Below are 19,634 nucleotides of genomic sequence, written 5' to 3' on the forward strand. Positions count from 1 at the left end.
TCCAACCGATTTCTCTAAATATCACTAAAACCCTCCTGAACACCTATAAAACAATTCTCCAAACATTTCTGCATAATATAAACATTTTAAACACTAATTACCTATTTATTTAACACTTAATGAACTCCATAGTGATTACACTTGTGAGCAGTACATGATGACATGCACTATACTATATTTGATGAGAATTAAATATTCCCTTTAACCTACAACAGACATGTACCACAAAGCAAACAATATAATAATGTGCAAAAGACATATCACTAATGCAATGGGGTTTAGCAAAATAAAAATAACAAACAGGATAATATTTTTTAAATGGTTACTTACCAAATGATTCTGGTAATGGAGGACTAGGGTGACAGACAGCTCTCCCACTAAGGGTAACTAGACAAGTGGACAAAATACACAAAACATCTACTCAAAATTAAGAGAGAACTAATACGGTAGTAATTACCAGGTCAATATCCAAGAGAAACACCAGAGAGTGAGTTCAGCATTTTAGGACTGCTTTACCCAGAGGGCTATTTGCTAATTCCAGTACAAGTGGTTGAGAGTCTGAGCAGTACTTTTGACAGCCTATCATGACCACAAAGACAAAAGTCAGAGTCCAGGGCCTTCCAAGGATGAGGGTCCTGGTAAATGTCTGTTGTATTACTTAGAGTTCTCCAGAGAAATGGAACCAACAGGAGAGAGGGAGAGAGGGAGAGAGGGAGAGAGAGAGAGAGAGATAGAGAGACAGAGAGATAAAGATACAGAGTCATAAAGATATATAGGTAGGTAGATGTAAAGAGATTTATCATAAGGAACTGACTCACATGTTTATGAAGGCCGGCAAGTAAAAAATCTGCAGAGCCAATGTCCTGGTTCAAGTCAGAAGGCCAGAAGCTGCTGTAGAACCAGAAAGATCCAATGTTCCAGTTCCTCCTGTCACGCAGGAGGAATTATCTTTTACTTGCTGGAGGTCAGCCTTTTGTTCTATTCAGGCCTTTAACTGATTGGGTGAGCTCCATCCACATTATGGAGGGCAATCTGCTTTTTTCAGTCTACCAATTTAAATGTCAATCTCATCCAAAAAACTCCCTCACAGAAACATCCAGAATAATGTTTGACCAAATATCTGGGCATCTTAGGGCTCAGTCAAGTTGACAAAATTAACCACCACACCTGTGTTTAGGGTTGGGATTCGAGGAATAAGGGTGAATTAGATGAACATTCTTCCCAAGGGCTGGAGCCCAGCTTTGAGTCATCTGGGTGGTCCAGAAAATCTCAAATCCTAAAATTAGATAAAGGTGATTCCAGACTGTTGACATCTTTGGTACACGGCAAGATGAAAATGAAAACCTTATCTGGGCAAATATAAAATCATTTTAGGTCTCAAATTATTCCTACACAATTTTAAAAATAAAATGTTAGACACAACATTGGTAACCAAGCATATGAGAGGACAAGAACATAAACTAGAACCAGTCAAAACAACATGTTAGTAATAGAAACAATCCCACGGGAACTTCAGAAAACGGCAAACACATGATATTTACTATAGAATTAAAATGCATGACAAGAATAGCACATTACTATGGAGAAGGATAACAAAGGAGCTAAGGTATTCTGAGATGCTTGCATTATCCAGGAGGAGAAAGTACTAATCATTGGTTGCTGGTAAACATTTAGCGACCATCTCTCTGTAGGATAAAAGCCCTGATCTGAAGCCTTTGTTACTTTCTATGGTATAAATGCTCTATCACGGCTGATGTCAAGCCCCCAAGAGGTTACTGAACATGGAGTTGGGAGGAGATGGGCATTCTTGGCTCTCCTGAGCCAGTCTGAGCTGGCTCCAGCACAGCTCTGAATTAGTCCTTGAAAATGGAATATAAAAAATAATCAATCTGCAGGACTTCCCTGGCAGTCCAGTGGTTAAGACTCCGAGCTTCCAACGCAGGGGACGCAGGTTCAATCCCTGGTCGGGGAACTAAGATCCCACATGATGCATGGCGCGGCCAAAAAATAAAATTAAAAAATAAAAATCAATCCAAAAGAAGGCAAGAAAGAAGAGAAAAAGAAACAGAATAGGACAAAAATAAACGATAAGATGGTAGGGTTCAACTCCAATATATCAGTAATTACTTTAAATGTAAATGGACTGGATGTTTCAAGTTAAACGATAAACATGCTATAAAAATAAAATGCAACCATATGTTGTTTATGAGCAGCTCATCTAATAACATAAGGTAATAGAAAAGTTGAAAGTAAAAAGAGAGAAAAAGATATACCGGGCAAACACTAACCAAAAGAAAGCTGGGGTTGCTATATTAATATCAGAGAAGCAAATGTTAAGACAAAAAGCACTATCAGAAAGGAATATTTCATAATGGTAAAACATTCACTTTATCAAAAAAACTAATATATTATATAAAATAGAGGCACCTATAATATAGCCTCAAAATAAATAAAGGAAAAAAATCACAGAATTAGAGTAGAGACAGACAAATCTAAAATCATTTGGGAGGTATTAACACACCTTTCTTAGCAACTGAAAGAATAAACAAGCAAAATCAAATCAGTAGTTAAGCTAGAAATTATGCAGTTAAGGCAGAAATCTTTAACAAAAATATAACTTAAAACTTCCATGTTGGGCTTCCCTGGTTACGCAGTGGTTAAGAATCCACCTGCCAATGCAGGGGACACAGGTTCAAGCCCTGGTCCTGGAAGATCCCACATGCCACGGAGCAACTAAGCCCGTGCGCCACAACTACTGAGCCCGCACTCTAGAGCCCATGAGCCACAACTACTGAGCCTGCGTGCTGCAACTACTGAAGCCCGCGTGACTAGAGGCTGTGCTCCGCAACAAGAGAAGCTACCACAATGAGAAGCCCACGCACCACAACGAAGGGTAGCCCCTGCTTGCCGCAACTAGAGAAAGCCCGTGCACAGCAACGAAGACCCAGCGCAGCCAAAAATAAATAAATAAATAAATAAATTTATTTTAAAAAAAACCTCTGTTTAGAAATTTTAAAATGCTAATACTACACAAACTCCTCCAGAAAACTGAAGAGAAAGGAACACTTCTGAACGCATTTTACAAGGCCACAATTACTCGGATACCAAAACTTGAAATTACAAGAAAAGTAAATTACAAAACAATACCCTCCATAAGCAAAAATTTTAAATTATATTTTAAATTGTCAAATTCTTAACAAAATTTTAACAACCGAATACAATATTGTATAAAAAGAATAATACATCGAGACCAAGTAGGACTTTTCCCAACAATGCAAGTTTAGTTTAACACCCTGAAATCAATCAGTGTAAAAACTATAAAACTTATAGAAAAATACAGGAAAAAAAAATCTATATAACCTTGAATTAAGCAGAAATTTCTTAAACATGACACTTGATAAATGGACTTCCTCAAAATTAAGATCTTCTGCTCTTTGAAAGACATTAAGAAAATGAACTAAGAGAAGCCACAGACTGGGGCAAAAACAATTGGGAAATAATAAATTATGACAATCAATTTGGTACAGTATTCTCAAAAAGTAATTGCCACAATTTATCGGCTGCTTTTAATGTGTCAGGAACTCAAGTACTGTATATATGTCATCTATTTTAATCCTTAGAACCACCCTAAGAGGTGGGAACTATTATCCTCATTTGACAGAAACTTACAGAAGTTGATTGACTTGCCCAAAGTCATATATGGACAGTAGCTGGTAAGCTGCAGAGTAAGAATCTGAACCCAGTTCTATTTATTTCCAGTCAATGAACTCTCTTAAGCTGTCCATCATACTACCTTTTTATTAAAATAATAGAAGATTCCATAAAAACATGAAAAAATGTGTTAGAAACAAAATGTGTAAGAAGTGGCCCTGGGGCTTCCCTGGTGGCGCAGTGGTTGAGAGTCCGCCTGCCGATGCAGGGGACACGGGTTCGAGCCCCGGTCTGGGAGGATCCCACAAAAAAAAAAAAAGAAGTGGCCCTGGCCTCCAGGAGATTTACAAGCTTGTAGACTACAGATTTCACTTATCAAGTCTGGAAAACGATACTTAGTATTCATAAGTATGCTTATCTGCTTGTTTTTGTAAGTATGGTTATTAGTGATTGTATGCTATTTATATACCATCTGAGACTATCTTACGTCCCTAGACACCCCATAAACTGGTCCCTCCCTGCGCTATGGAAATGAACTGGGTGAGCAGCCTAGAGTGGAAAAATCTGCATGCATTTTTCAATTGTATAAGATCCTTTCTATAGGAAACTTTCCCCCCTTGGGGCCACACCCAGCAATTGGGACAATATCTAAATCATAAGGATTATTAACTACTAACACAGAGTATGCATTTAGGTTTTTGTCCTTCTGTTAACTTATAGCTTTTATAGGCACTGACTCAGTAACATTTCCAAGAGTCTTGTGGTGAATAGGTGGCAGGCCTTAACCCATGTAAGAGACAGAAATGGAGACAAACTGGCAGTAAGTGTTCACTGTCATTCAGCTGGTTGCACAAACAAGAACCAATCTTACTCTCCAAATCCACATTCCAGATACTAAATCAAAGGTCTCCTGAACAGAAGGAAATCCTTAGATGTTTGCAAACACATAACCTTTCCAACCTGTGATTGGTTATGTTCCTGATGTGTCTATACAAACCCCCTTCCCATTCACAACTGGGGGTAACCAGTCGAAACCCCAGACTGTTTCATTTATTCATAGTTTCATTCAACGAACATTAACTAGGAACTTCCAGGTTCGAAGCACCATGAATTTCCTTGTATTTAAAATATGTGTGAACTGGTTTCATCCTAGTCTCTAAGTTTCTTGAGGACAGTGGAATTTTACCCAACGCTTCTGTACACTGCACAAAATGCCTGACACAACACTTGGCACTTGGTGAATACTCATTACTTGATGACTTGAAGCTTGATCAAAGCTTCAATTCAATCCTATTCCAGTTCCAACTGAGAGGGGCTGGGACAAGATGGCGAGGCAGAAGGACCTTGAGCTCACCTCCTCTCACGAGCTCACCAAGATCACAACTAACTGCTGAACAACCATCCATAATAAAGACCAGAACCTACCAAAAAAGATCTTCTACACCCAAAGACATAAACAAGAAACCACAACGAGATGGGAGGAGGGGCGCACTCGCAATATAATCAATTCCAAGTGAATCTATTAAGCAAATAAAATCATCCCATGGCAAATACCACCTTCCCTGGAATTAATTTTTTAAAAGGCAGAGTCCTCATATTGGATACTAGATCAAGGTCATTACACTAGTCTAAAAAACAAACACTAAAAATAACTTGCCGCAGTGGTTGAGAGTCCGCCTGCCGATGCAGGGGACACGGGTTCGTGCCCCGGTCCGGGAAGATCCCACGTGCCGCAGAGCGGCTGGACCCGTGAGCCGTGGCCGCGGAGCCTGCGCTCCACAACGGGAGAGGCCACAACAGTGAGAGGGCTGCGTACCACAAAAAAAAAAAAAAAAAACAAACAAACAAACAAAAAAAACTTTCCTCAACTCTCAAAATCCTCTGGTCCTGTTTCTTCAGTACAGAACAAGGTGGTTTCACTTAGAGCCCCTGTGAAACTAAGAGTCTATCAACTGGAATGGCTCATAAAACATGAAAGGAAATGCATCAAACGGTAAGCTTTGCTTAGGCTGAAATGCAAAATATTAACTCAAACGACAGAACCAGTGACTAACATTAAATGTCTCACTGTTACTTTTCTGAGGCTGAATTATTTCTTACCTTGTCATTTATCATAAAGAGCCTGGTATTACTGATTTGCACGTGTCACTCTCATCTGCCCGGATTATGAACTCCCTCAAAGAAGGAACTGTCCTTTGTAAAGAGGTGGGATCTGAATAAAACACGGTAGGTATTTTGACTCCGGGTACCAACTCTACATACTTCTGGATTAGTTCACTTAAACTTGGAGACACACGAGGAATCCTTGCTTCCACGCGTGCTGTCCTTCCTTTGCCAGGATGTTGTCTTCAGGAGGGAGAGATTAACTGAAAATGAACTTTCAGCTCTCAATCTGTCCTCGATCGCTCCTAAGACCAAAGGCCTTGTAGCCATGGGACCAAATACAACAATTACTTCCAGGGCGTTACTGCTCCATGAACAGCCCCAGAGAACACAGTGTGACTCTGAAGTCGAGAATTTGACAAGTGCACTTTGGTGAACATCACCTGACAGCCAAGCATTGGGGGTCAAACCTATAAACCACCCCAGGGCCAGGAGAGCTGGTTCGGAATTTCTGTGGGTTCAAGGGCAACCAGTCTAGCGGGAAGAGGGGTTCAGGGCATTGTCTTCCTGTGTTTGGGGGGCAGTTGAACTCTCCCAACTCCCCGGTGCTGTGGCGCCATCTCGGGAACAGGGAACAAGCGATTCTGACCGAGGAAGGGTCGAGAAGGTTCCTTGGAGAGAGTTCCACAGAGGGAGACGGGCTCTGACGGGGCCTCTATGAAGGGAGAAAAACGTAGGGATTTGTCGGTCCATGTGGCTCAAAAGGCCCCAATTCTCAGTACCTCATTTCGTGACCAAAGCACTTGTGAAAGCGCCAAGGCTCCACACACTTCGGTCCGTGAGTCTGAGGACATTTTTCGAGGGAAGCAGTAAGACGTCCACGCTGCCCCGCCACCACCTTCCAGCGGTTTTCTGACGCCGACTTCGCAGAGGCAGCAGCTTCCCCTCAGGCGCCCGACCCTCCCCCGCCGGCCGCGCTCAGGACCCCGGCCGCGCGCCCGGCTGTGCGCGTGCGCCGACCGCCCCAGCCGCGCTGCGCAGGCGCCGTGGCCACTTCCGGGATCTGTCAGCCTCTCCCTCAGGGCCTCGGTCCTCCGCCCGCGCCTGCCGGAGCCTGTTCGCGTCGACTGACCAGAGTCCGCGAATTCAACGCTCCGAGCCCGTTCGGACGGCCCCGACCCCCAGGTAAGGCGCAGCAGGAGCGAGTTTCTGGCCTTGCCGGCCTCCCCTGGGCCGGCCTTGTCCCGGATCTGAACTCGCGGGGGCAGCGAGGCGGGGGCTTAGGCCGTGGGGCCCTGAGGCTGAGGGGCGGGCCGGCGGAGGGGGCGGGGAAGCCGCGTTCTCAGAGGGGCCCGCCGAGCCCTGGGGTCCCCACACGTCCAGATCCCATTCTCACGATTTTCGAGCTCCAAGCCTCCTCCGATGCCAGAATTAAAGGCTGCTTCTCCTGCGCTTCCATTGTGGGCATTTATCCCAGTCTCTTAATATTGTGGTGAATGGGATCATCTCCCCCCAGTCGAGCGTCACGAGGCACCGTTCCTTCCTTTCTTCAACGTCTAGAATAGGGTCCCTGCGCGCCGTAGGCGCCCCTGGAATGTTTGGCTCCTGTCTAGGGCCGCCTTCCATCAGCTGTTGGGGGACCTTCCCGAGCTCGAGAAGAGCCTTCCCCCGAGTTCTTTAAGAATCCCCCCGCTTGGGTGCCGCCTTCCCCTAAGTCACAGTTGTACCTCTTCGGTCCTGGGCGCTCCGTGGAACCCTTTTGTAGCGCCTTTCCCACCACACCCCTCCGGTCGGGCTGCCCAGATTGCCGTCCCGGCGCCACCATTGCTTGGATGACCCTGGGAAGATTGCTTCTCTGAGTCCCCGTTTTCTCATCTGCAGTAATAAGATCCTCAGGGGGTTTCTGAGGCTCCAGTGAGTTTATTTGCATAAATTGCTTAGGATAGTTCCTGGCCCAGAGTAAAATGTTAGCTGTTATTCCTGCTTCTCGGCATTCTCTGTCTGTGTATCTATCTCCCCTTCCTCTTCTACCCTTCTCCCCCCAGATTTGAGGACCAGGAAAGTGTCAGATTTATTTATGTTTCTGGCCCCAACCTGGTACTTACTACACTGCTGGGCACATGGCAGGCACTTAATAAATTGTAGTTTAGAATCTTTAATTATAAAGCCATCTGTTCTCATACTGGGGCTTTGGAACTGGAAGGAAATGCTGACCTACTTTTATCTATTTCAACTCATTGCTGAAATTACCTAAATTATCCTAGTTCTGCTCTCTTTTATCAGTTTTTAAATCTAACCTTTTGGTTTCCCGGAGGCCCTGGGTTTTTCAGGTATCTTTAAAAAAAAAAAAAAAAGAAAGAAAGAAAGAAAAGGAGAAGGTATCATTCAGGAGGCTATTTTTGCCCTGTGAGGGAGTAGGTGTAAGTGACTGCTTCCTACACAACCTATTCGGAGGCCTTCCGAGGTTAATTCATCTACTTACCACAATTAAAGGAGGGGATCATTCTTGGAAAATTAAATCTCCTGCCGGGGGAGAGTATCAGATCTAGGTAACTAATCCTGTGCTGAAACAGGTTCTCTCTAACGAAGTTTGGTCTGCTGGTGAGGCTGGTGCCTGGAGTTGGAACCTGTCTCTGAACGCTGGGGAGGGTGTGGTGACCTTGTCAGAGTACCTGCTATTGCTGGGTTGGGTATTGAGAGCAATTAGAAACTGGATGAATCACAGTCTCGAAAACTGACCCCAAGCAGGGAACTGAAATCCCCACTGTACAAATACTTTAAAGCTCCAGGACCGAGAATTTAAAGTCTAGGTAGGTGTTTCCAAGTTCAGAGAGTACTTACTGGTGTGTATTTCTAGGGATGGTTCAAAAGCCTTGGGTCAGAGGAAGAAAGGGAACTAACTTAACTTACCGAGCATCTGTTTTAAGCTAGGCTTTGAACTACATGCTTTCACGTATTATTTAATCCTGCTACCACTGGCCTTGGGATGTCAGTTCTATGTCCATTTTACAGATGAAGAAAAATGAGTTTTAGAGATATTGAGTGACCTCCCCAGGGTTTCCTAGCTGCTGTGTGTCAAAGCCAGGATTCAAATCCAGGTCCTCTTGGCTCCACAGCCCATGGCTAACCAAATACCAGGATGACTCAAGTGATAGGTAAAGAAAGGAGTTGGGGGGTGGAGGGGGTCCCTGGAATCATAACGTCCTATAAATTGTTCTTTCTCTCTCTCTCTGTGCTGGACATTAAAAGTTCATCAGTAGAAGTTTGTTAAATTTAATGCAGCACCTTTTTGTCTCTCCTTTTTTCTTCTCTTTACCCTCGTTAAGACAAAGTTTTTCAGATCTCCCTTAAATATGAATCACAGTTTAGAAATTATAATTATCACCCTACGACAGAGGTTTCTTTTTCTCTGTACAAAATTCAAGTTGTCATTATTCTGCTTTCACTGAGTTTAATGAACACAGGCTGTGTTTACTGGTGTCTTATGAATCTGACAAACGTGAGTGTTGTCTTGGCCTACAGACTTAAAATAGCCACATGATTATAGAAGGTAGTACAGGTCTAAGTGTATGTCCAAATATGGAACTTGAATGCTATAACGAAATTAGAAATGCGATTTTAGAAATAATTATGCCATTGAGTAAATGTTTACCTCTTTTGAAGGCTTTGCTGCATTGCTTATAACCGTGAGGTTTAGATGAGAAAGCCTTTGTCTGCACCTTTTTTTAAAAATAAATTGAGAACATTTTTTAAAATTAATTAATTTATTTATTTTTGGCTGCGTTGGGTCTTTGTTGCTGCGTGCGGGCTTTCTCTAGTTGCGGTGAGCGGGGGCTACTCTTTGTTGCAGTGCATGGGGTTCTCATTGCCGTGGCTTCTCTTTGTTGTGCAGCACAGGCTCTAGGCATGCGGGCTTCAGTAGTTGTGGTGTGCGGGCTCACTAGTTGTGGCTCGTGGGCTCTAGAGCACAGGCTCAGTAGTTGTGGCGCACGGGCTTAGTTGCTCCGTGGCATGTGGGATCTTCCAGGACCAGGGCTTGAACCTGTGTCCCCTGCATTGGCAGGTGGATTCTTAACCACTGCACCACCAGGGTAGTCCACCTTTTCTTTTCTTTTCTTTTTTTTTTTGTGGTACGCAGGCCTCTCACCGTTGCGGCCTCTCGCGTTGCTAAGCACAGGCTCCGGACGCGCAGGCTCAGCGGCCATGGCTCACGGGCCTAGCGGCTCCGCGGCATGTGGGATCCTCCCGGACCGGGGCACGAACCCGTGTCCCCTGCATCAGCAGGCGGACTCTCAACCACTGAGCCACCAGGGAAGCCCCCACCTTTTCTTTTTTAACTGTATATGAAATGTGTGCTTTTATTGCATGTAGATATTTACATTAAATTATTAATTTGCAGACCAATTTTGTTTCAGTTAACAAATAAGCCTTTAAAATATGGCATATAAACTAAATTGCTTTTAATTAAGCAGATGTTTATGGCACAACATGTTATTTTGAGTAACTGAGTAAAACCTTTTGTAATGGGTAAGCGTATGATATCAGAGAAAAAGAATCATGCACTGAGCTTCTGGAGGTTTATCTTTTTAAAAAAATAGACAAATTAAGCAGTCTCATTTGAATTCATTTTAAAGTTTTTTTTATTTCGAGTTAGAGATTTTATTTGTGAGTTGCAATTTGCTTTCTAGAACATGTACCCGTAAAAAACAATTAATGACCTAAATATCCTCACTCTTAGAATAGAATGTGAAACACTGATATTTCTCTGCCAGTTCAAGATATCAGATGTTTTATTTAAGGGTACACTTATCTCTTTTTGACCTTTAGGTTCCCTTACAACAATTATCAGAGACATTTCCTTTGCTTTCCACTAAGATTGATTTCTGCTTTGTCTGAACTTTCATTGTTCACTTTACAACCTTCTGATGGCCTTTCCATTCATTTCCTTCTTGCATCAGAATTCCTATCTCACATTTGTCTCCACCCTAGGTTGACTTGTACTTAAGTATTGAAACCTCTGAGTGCTGTGAGAGTGCCTCTTAGAAATGCTAAAAAAGGGATGGGGGTGGGGCCGCTGACTGCTTTTTTGAAAAAATTTCTCCTATTCCAGGTAAAAGTTGCTTCATCAGTGTATCTAGATTTGGGTGCCTGTAGAATGGAGAGTGTGATTTGATTTTTAATTTAATGATGTTTCACAGATTCCTGCTTTTCACTTAGTTACAATAAAAAGTTTAAAGAGTAACTAACATAACAAACGCCTACTCTTTGCCTTGATTCGCCAGTTGTTGACGTTTTGCCACATTTGCTCTTCATACATCTACTTGTTGTCCTGAATGATTGAAAATTAGTTACAGAAGACATCATGACATTTCATCCCTAAATACCTCATCATCTTTATCTCCTAAGAGTTAGGACGTTCTCCTACCTAACAGCCAACCATTATCATAGTTAAGAAGTTGAAAATAATTCCGTATTGTTGTGTGATAGGTAGTCCAAATACAAATTTTTCCTGTTTTACGAAATACGTCTTTTACAGCTGTTTAAAAAATGTAGGTTTAGGGCTTCCCTGGTGGCGCAGTGGTTGCGCGTCCGCCTGCCGATGCGGGGGAACCGGGTTCGCGCCCCGGTCTGGGAGGATCCCACGTGCCGCGAAGCGGCTGGGCCCGTGGGCCGTGGCCGCTGGGCCTGCGCGTCCGGAGCCTGTGCTCCGCAACGGAAGAGGCCGCGGCAGGGGGAGGCCCGCATACCACACACACAAAAAATATATATATATATATAGGTTTACAATCAAGTTTCATTTATCAGATTTGGTTTTCATAGCTCTTTTAATCTAGAACAGCCACCCTCCCCCACCCCGACCGCTTTTGAATTGTCCAGGCCAATTGTTTTATAGGATGGCACACAATCTGGTTTTAACTGTTTGTTTCCCCTTGGTGTTACTTAACTAATTCCACTCCCCTTTATTTCCTGTAAACTGGAAATTAGGTCTAGATGTTGATTGGATTTAGCATAAATGCAATATGTTTGGCATAAATACTTCATAGGTAGGTTGGCCATATTACCAGGTTTCTCCAGCATAGTCCTGTGGCCTGTTTTTGCAGCATAATTATTAATAGTGCCCCTTTATGCTCTCTTGAAAGTATTCCAGTCTGGATAATAAATTAAGTGGTCACTATTTATAAGGGTTGGTGTGCCCTTCAGTTTGTCTCCTGTCAGGAGGCCCATCAGATTATATTGTTCCACTACTTATGATACTAAGATTGAGCGCTTGGTTAAGGTGGTGACTGTCAGATTTTTTTATTGTAAACGCATGTTTTTCTATTTGTAATTAATAAATAATCTGTGGGATGATCATTTGAGACTGTGTGAATATCTTGTACCCCAACAGTCCTAAACTCATGGTTTTAGAGTCCCTTGATGACCCTTGACAGAATAAATTATATATTGGTGGTTACAGTGCTAATTGTATTTAAATGATTAAGTTTTGACATTGAGATTGGTCTTTTTCAATGGGAGAATTGTTTTATTTATCCCCAAATATTTCAGGATCCCCAGACAACTTAAATATGGGTTGCCTGCCATTTTAAATGCTTTTTCTGTTGCTTGTTGCAGTTTTCTGTCCTTTGAACACACTAAGAATAATGTCCCTGCATCAGTTCTTACTAGAGCCAATCACCTGTCATGCCTGGAACAGGGATCGTACCCGTAAGTATGCTATTAACTTTGCTCCTTTATTTTGGTACCTTTGATTCTTTTAGATGTAGGTACTTTTAGGGATCACATATTTTAATATCATATGTGAACAGGACATAGATATAGCTTCAGAGAGAACTAGGTCAGTCCTTTGGTTTACAGGTAGAGAAATCGAGGCTGAGAGGGTTGGAAGGACTTTCCAGTGGTTACACCCAAGTTAATGTCAGAGGCATAATTAGCACTCAGGCCTTCTGGCTCCTTGTCCACTTCTTTTTCTACAGTACCACCTGGAGGACAGTTTATATCGGAGACATCTTTCATTGCCCTAATAACCCTTGTCTGGGATGGTTGTACAGTAACACTGACCACCCAGCATTTAGTCAGAATACTAGGACCTAGAAATAAGACACATATGGTTTACAAAGTGGCATACTGAGAGCAGTATTATCTAGTGTTTACTATGTTATTCATAATAAGCTTGAGTTTCCAGTTTTATAGCTCTAGCTAACTAGAAAGGGATGGAGAAGACTTTTAGAAGTAGGTGTAGTACAGCAAGCAAAGTGCAGGTAATATGACAAGGAGAAGGCAAAAAAAAAATCTAAAAACAGGCAGAAGTGTAGTGTTATGCCCATGAGTTATTTTTAAAAGTTAGGTATTTATTCACTGTCTAAAATAATAGCTTTATTGAAATATAATTCACATGTCATAAAATTCACCCTTTTGAAGTATACAATTCAGTGGTGTTTAGTATATTAAACAGAATTATGCAACAGTCACAACTGTCTAGTTTCAGAATATTTTCATCACTCCGAAAAGAAACTCTGTGCCCATTAACATTCACTTCCAATTTTCCTCAAAACTTCCAGCCCTAGGCAACTACTAGTCTACTTTCTGTCTCCATGGATTTGCCTGTTCTGGATATTATGTGTAAATGGGGGATATGATAGATGGGGGAACCATTAAATGATTGACCTAAAGTTTGGGTCATAGACTTTAATTTTAAGAAATCTATATTTATTTTTAATAAATGGATGAACTAGAAAGGAAAAAATACCAGAATAAGTTCAAAAAAATCCATCATATATGTATATTCTTAACATTTTAGATTGGTCTAAGAGAGTTCTCTTGAGAATTTTATTTTGTGATATATATTGGCTTTATTGTAAAGAAAAACTTCAATATATTTTATCAGTAGTATCAAGGGTTGTTGGGGGTTTTTTGTTTGTTTGTTTGTTTTTATAAACTAGTGGTTCCAACCTGGGTCTATGATAGCAGTAATGAAAGCCTATGAGCTATTTTTAGCATTTCAGAAAGTCTAACAGAAATTAAATATTTGTCGTTAATAGTGTTGTACAGGCGAACTAAAATGTCAAATATATTTACTGTGGACTAAAATTATATCAGTTAAGGGAATTCCTTGGTGGTTCAGTGGTTAGGACTCGGCACTTTCACTGCCGGGGCCCTGGGTTCGATCCCTGGTCGGGGAACTAAGATCCCTCAAGCCTAGCGGCTGGGCCAAAACAAAATAAAATAAATAAAATTATATCAGTTAAGTATAGTAATATTGTTTATTTGTTACTGGTTAGAACTTTAATTGACAGTTGTATATGTTTCTAATAAAATGAAATTTTTAATTCAGTTTTTCTAGAAAACATTTTAAAATATGGGGTCCCAGTAGAGGTAAAAATAATAAAGGAATTCTTCAGGATGAATATTGGGAACCATTTTCTGAAACCGCTTTCCTGTTCCTTCCTTCAGTCTGTTTTTAAAATGCCAACTGTAACATCCCATTTTTTGTGACAATTTTGAGTTCAGGTGTTAACTATTGACTTTTTTCTCCAGAGATTGCCCTTAGCCCCAATAACCACGAAGTCCACATCTACAAGAAGAACGGGAGCCAGTGGGTGAAAGCTCATGAACTCAAGGAGCACAACGGACACATCACAGGTAAAAAAGGGAGATCACATGAGCTTAGTACGGCATTTCCAAGTCTAGCACTCTTCTGTGTAAACAGATAGCCTAGTAAAGGAAGTCTGCCATGGTACTTAGTGCAGCATTTACTGATTTTTCTTGAGAAAATTTGAGAAAATATATAATAGTGACCTTAGTTTTTAAGTGCATCTCTGAGCCCAGCTGGTATGCAGTGCTCTGCTAGTGTTACAGAAAACACAACCTACTCTGGGGACTAGAGAGCTTAGATTAGATGAGACATGAAAGCGAAAACCAGACAGCACGTCAGCTGTGTGCAGCCACAAGCCAAGCTGTGTTCCCAAGTCCTAAGGGAACGCCGTGTCTTCCAAAAATTTCCTGTATGTTGTTTTTAGGGCAAGGAAGACATTCCAAAATATTGAAAAGGACAAAGAGTAACATAACAAACACCCATATTCCTGCCACCCAGAATTAGCAGCTATTTATCTTTTTTCCTGTGCCAGAAAACTTGGGAAACAGATTTGATTATAAGAAGTATATTATTATAAGAAGTATTATTCCAGATAATGGTAAAGTCTCCTCTCACCACCAGTCCTATTCCTCTCCCCCAGAAGACACTGTAATTGGTATGACATTGTCCCAGTCCGTTTTTTATACTTTCACATGCATGTATATGTGTGTGTGTGTGTGTGTGTGTGTGTGTGTGTGTGTCAGTGTGTGTAAGCAGTCTTTAGTACTATTGGCTAGAATTTTTAAATACTGCATAAATGGCATCATAGCATGCATCTCCTGTGGCTTACTTTTGCATTCCACATTGTTTCTGAGTTCTCTGTACGTAGGTGTATCTAGAGCAAATTGATTCCTTTTACCCACTGGGTAGCATTTCATACCTCATCTATTTACTCTTTCCTCCACTGAAGGATATTTAAGTTGCTTCCACTTTTTCCCTGTAACATTTAAGTGCTAAATTGAGCGTCCCCGGGTAGATCTCTGTTCAGGTGTGAATGTCTCTGGGAGACGTGCTGTACCACAGGGGTGCAAACATGTTCAGCCTTGCCAGGCATTGTCAGATCGCCTAATCCCAGCAGCCCTGACAGGAGTGCTTATCTTCCCACACCCCACACATGCTGATAGAAGCAGACTGGCTGATGAGTGATCTTTGGTCACTCTATAAGCTGCATTTCCCTGATTAACAGAAAGGTTGAGCAGATGTTTATTAGCCACCTGGGTTTTCATTTTCATGACTTTACTGTTCATAACTCCTAACCATTTTTCCATTGAGTTTTTAACTTGTTCTTGTCAATTTGTAGAAGACTGGATCTTAAGCATTAGTTCTGAGGCAGATTCCTAAGTGTACAGTAACTTTCATCTTTGACAAAAACTATCAGTGAATAGTTGGGTAAAGGTAGCAAGCAGAGCAGTGTCAAGTTTTATTAAGCAAGTGTGAAATAAAGGAGAAGGAAGAAAAAAATGGAGAATTTTTGTTCCCCTGCATCGGCAGGCGGACGCGCAACCACTGCGCCACCAGGGAAGCCCCTAGTAAACCATATCTTGATACCAGATTTCAAGACAGTGTATTGCTTTGTTGTTAAATCATGTCTGGCTACTTTAAAAAAAAAAAAACATACTAGGGCTTCCCTGGTGGCGCCGTGGTTGAGAGTCCGCCTGCCGATGCAGGGGACACGGATTCGTGCCCCGGTCCGGGAAGATCCCACATGCCGCGGAGTGGCTGGGCCCGTGAGCCATGGCCGCTAGGCCTGCGTGTCCGGAGCCTGCGCTCCGCAACGGGAGAGGCCGCAGCAGTGAGAGGCCCGCGTACCACAAAAAAAAAAAACAAAAAAAAACATACTAACTTACTGCTGCGTTCAGGGAGAACTCTTGGTCTTTGACCCTTACTACCATAGTTTCTTTTTTATCCTATTTTCTGACTAAGTGATTCAACTGCTTTAAACAGTTGGCCAAGCACATCAAAACTTATTCTCCATAACTTTTCAATTATAAATTTCTCACCGCAGTCTTGGGTTTCCCTTCTCACAATGATTTTTGCACTTAAGTGGGCAGCACAGGGACTGATGGTAATTTTCTTTTTTTTTTTTAATGGGACCCTTGAGTTTTGCCTCTAATCCCCTAATATACTGATTAGCTTAAATATATCCTTCCCCCAATCAGAGAAAAACATAGCATGTTTTGACCCTCTGCACCCCTTACATTGTATCCCCAGCAAAAACTTACGACCATCCCTTCTTGCTTTTACCAGTGCTTTGTATGTGATGCCAGGAACCGACTAACTATATTACCAAACCAGCACCAAAGACATAATTTCTATTTTTGTTGCTGTTGCTTTCCCATGACCTTATTTTTACGAGGTTTGGCCTATTTTCTTTAAGTCCCTTTGCCAGTGGCCTTACAGCCTAAAAATAAGAACACTCATATTTTACACTGGAATGTTAACATTAGGAAATACTTATAAATAAGAAAGGGCCAAGATGAAAGACCAAAGAAATAGCCAAAAAAGTGAAATAGTTAGTTATGTCCTTTTTCTCCCCCTGCTTCTCTTCTGGATCCTTTGAACTTGGGCCTGTTTTCTGTCCAAATGCTCAAATGACATTTTTTTTTTAGATCTGAAAAAACTGTTGTTGGAAAAGTCTAAATATAACTCTGTGGCAGGAGACCAAGGATCAAACATAATTTCTCAGAGAGATAGTAACTACGGAAAAAGAAAATTACCCTCTGAAGCTTTTTACAAGAAAAGTCTGCTCAGTACTACAGAGAAAAAGAGTATGGCATATGCATCAAAGGGATATCAGAGTTCTGGTGTTTTTCTCTGACTTTTATTCTTTTGTGTTAAATGCTTGATCACCATCTCCGTTTTAAAAAAAACATTTTACTGTGGACACTTTTAAATAGACAGCATATAAAAGCAGAGTAATGTAATGAGCCCCTATATACCCATGACTCAGATTCAGCAATTATCAATTCACAGCTAATCTTGTTCTCAACTCACTCTCAATTCTTCTTCCTGTACTATTTTCAAGCACATCCCAGACATTGCATCACTTCATATTTCAGTTTGCGTCTCCAAAAGGTAAGGACTCTTCAACAATAACCAATACAATAGTCTGTTTTAATTGGCATCCTAATAAGGTACACACATGGTTGTGGTCAGTTGATCTATCTATTAAGTTTATAGGTTCCCTTCTTTCTTTTCCTTTGCAATTTATTTGTTAAGAAAATTGAGAAATCACGTTGTTTGTCCTGTAGTGTTTTCCAGCGCCTGGGTTTTACAGATTGCAAGCCCGTGGTGTTTCACATATTTCTCTGTCCTCTGTGTTTCCTGTTAATTGCTAGTTGAAGTTAGGTGATAGCAGGTTCTTTCATGAAGGAGGCACATAATGTCTGGTTGTCTTTCTTTCTGTGATGTTAGCAGTTGTTGTTGATCAGTGCCCATAGCCATTAATTTAATAGTGGCTGCAACATGATAATATTCTAAATCTATCATTTCTTCTCTGTTAGCTGGAATACATTTATAAAAGAGATGCTCACCTCATCTACTATTTGGTTATCCTGAAATGTAGTTAGTATAGGAAAAACAGGATAGATGTTAGATTTCTTTTCCTTCGAAGTCTTCTGATGGCAGGAAAACAAAAAAAGATGCAACGCTAACTTAGCAAGAGATGAGAACTTGCCTTTACTGAATATTTGCCCTTCCCACTCTCTTTTTAACAAGTGTGTGTGTTTTAAAAGAGTTAAAAACTAATGTTATCTAAAAATAGGTTGAGGCTACGACTGTGGTTTTACAACTTCTATATTCAAATGAAAAATGTAGCCACAGAAGTAGACTTAGAACTATAAAACAAAGCAGAAGGCAGTTCCTTGTATTTTTCTTAGAGAATAAGGCTCTATTGATTTTTTTTAAGCACTTCAGGAATTCTTCTAAAATACATACGTGTGCAATTAAAGTGGTGGTGATATTGGAATGGGGTGAAATTTGAGATTGTCAAAATCATTACAGAATCACTGAGTTTTCTCATTACAAGGCAATATTCTGGATATTAAAGGATGTATTAGTCTTCTATCACTGTGTCACAAATCCTACACACTTAGCAACTTAAACCAAAACACACTTATTATCTCACAGTTTTTTGTGCGTCATGAGTCTGGGCTTGGCCTCTCTGGGACCTCTGCTCAGGGTCTCATAAGCTGTAATCAAGGTGTCAGCCACGGAAGGGCTGTTCTCATCAGAGGCTCCACCAGGGAGGGATCTACTTCCAAGCTCCTTCAGGTTGATGGTGGTAAAATTCATTTCCGTGCAGCTGAGAGAGTCATGGCAGCTTTGCTTCTTCAACAGAGAGTAACAGAGAAAGACCTTGAGAGTCTCTAGCAAGAGGGGCGCCATGCTCTTAGGTAATCTTGTGCACTAGTCACATCCATCTCACCTTCCCAGCATTCCACTGGTTAGAAGTGAGTCAGGGGTCCTGCCCACACCCACAGGGAGGGGTGTCCCACGGAGTCGTGAACGCCAGGAGGTGGAATCTCGGAGACCACTCCAGGGACTGCCCACCAGAGTAATTTCAGAGACTCGCTTCGTATTGTCAGGAAGCTTGTAATCAAGTTAGGAAAACAAGACGGTCATAAAAATAACTGTTTTGCATCACACTTCTGGGAATTTATCATAAAGAGATCATTTTAACCAGAGCAAGAAGGTATGTGCCTGAGTGTTTATTCCAGTTTTATCTAGTCTAATAAGTGATTGGGAACAAAATGTACAACAATGGGATGTTTTGGGAAATTATTATGATAAGGTCAGTGTTCTAAAATAATGTATAACCACTGCTGATTTATAAAAAATAGGAGAAAGTGTTTGCCATGATATTAGTATCCTTTGTGGGAAGAATGTGTGTGAAGAATGGAAGCAGGGCTTTTTTGACTTTGCATATGTCCCATTGTGATGTTTGTCTCGTGATAATATGTGGGTTTGCTTTTGTAGTTAAAAATAAAATTTAAAATCTAATAAAGAGAGCTGCAAAGCTGTCCTATAATGAATGGATTTAAAATAAAAACACGTATCGCTGAGAATACACTTCCCCATCTTTTTCCCTTCACTGGTATGAATAATTGAGCTGACTATTCCTGTAAGTGAATGAAGGTAAACTGTTCACACTACTAAAGTCACTGTGATTTATGGCTAATGGAGACTTTGATTCTTACTTTTTTCATGTAAATGTTAAGAATGTTAATTATTCTTAGAGAGATATCTA

General features: G+C 41.2%; 2 protein-coding genes across 31 annotated transcripts in view; one reads left to right on the forward strand and one right to left on the reverse strand.

Annotated features, from left to right (window-relative positions):
* KPNA7 (karyopherin subunit alpha 7) overlaps positions 1 to 6,748 on the reverse strand; it is a 128,131-nt gene extending 121,383 nt beyond the window's left edge. For 17 of the 27 annotated variants that reach the window (XM_055090181.1, XM_055090174.1, XM_055090173.1 and 14 more), the window contains exons 1-3: positions 5,752 to 6,748; positions 819 to 927; positions 331 to 387 (exon numbers count right to left, since the gene is read on the reverse strand). The gene's annotated coding sequence lies outside the window, so the exon portion shown is untranslated. The remainder of the gene's footprint in view (positions 1 to 330; positions 388 to 818; positions 928 to 5,751) is intronic. The other 10 variants (XM_055090183.1, XM_055090182.1, XM_055090179.1 and 7 more) reach the window with 8 other exon arrangements.
* Positions 5,563 to 19,634, forward strand: part of ARPC1A (actin related protein 2/3 complex subunit 1A) — a 28,023-nt gene continuing 13,951 nt past the window's right edge. The window contains exons 1-3 of one of the 4 annotated variants that reach the window (XM_055090199.1): positions 5,563 to 5,644; positions 12,367 to 12,459; positions 14,290 to 14,394. In XM_055090199.1, coding sequence (XP_054946174.1) covers positions 5,623 to 5,644; positions 12,367 to 12,459; positions 14,290 to 14,394 — 220 coding nt within the window. In that variant the 5' untranslated portion in view covers positions 5,563 to 5,622. Of the gene's footprint in view, positions 5,645 to 6,801; positions 6,940 to 11,602; positions 12,460 to 14,289; positions 14,395 to 19,634 lie in introns of those variants that run through there. The other 3 variants (XM_024118720.3, XM_055090200.1, XM_055090198.1) reach the window with 3 other exon arrangements.

Source organism: Physeter macrocephalus, chromosome 14 (genome assembly GCF_002837175.3).
Source record: "Physeter macrocephalus isolate SW-GA chromosome 14, ASM283717v5, whole genome shotgun sequence".
Taxonomy (NCBI): Eukaryota; Metazoa; Chordata; class Mammalia; order Artiodactyla; family Physeteridae; genus Physeter; species Physeter macrocephalus.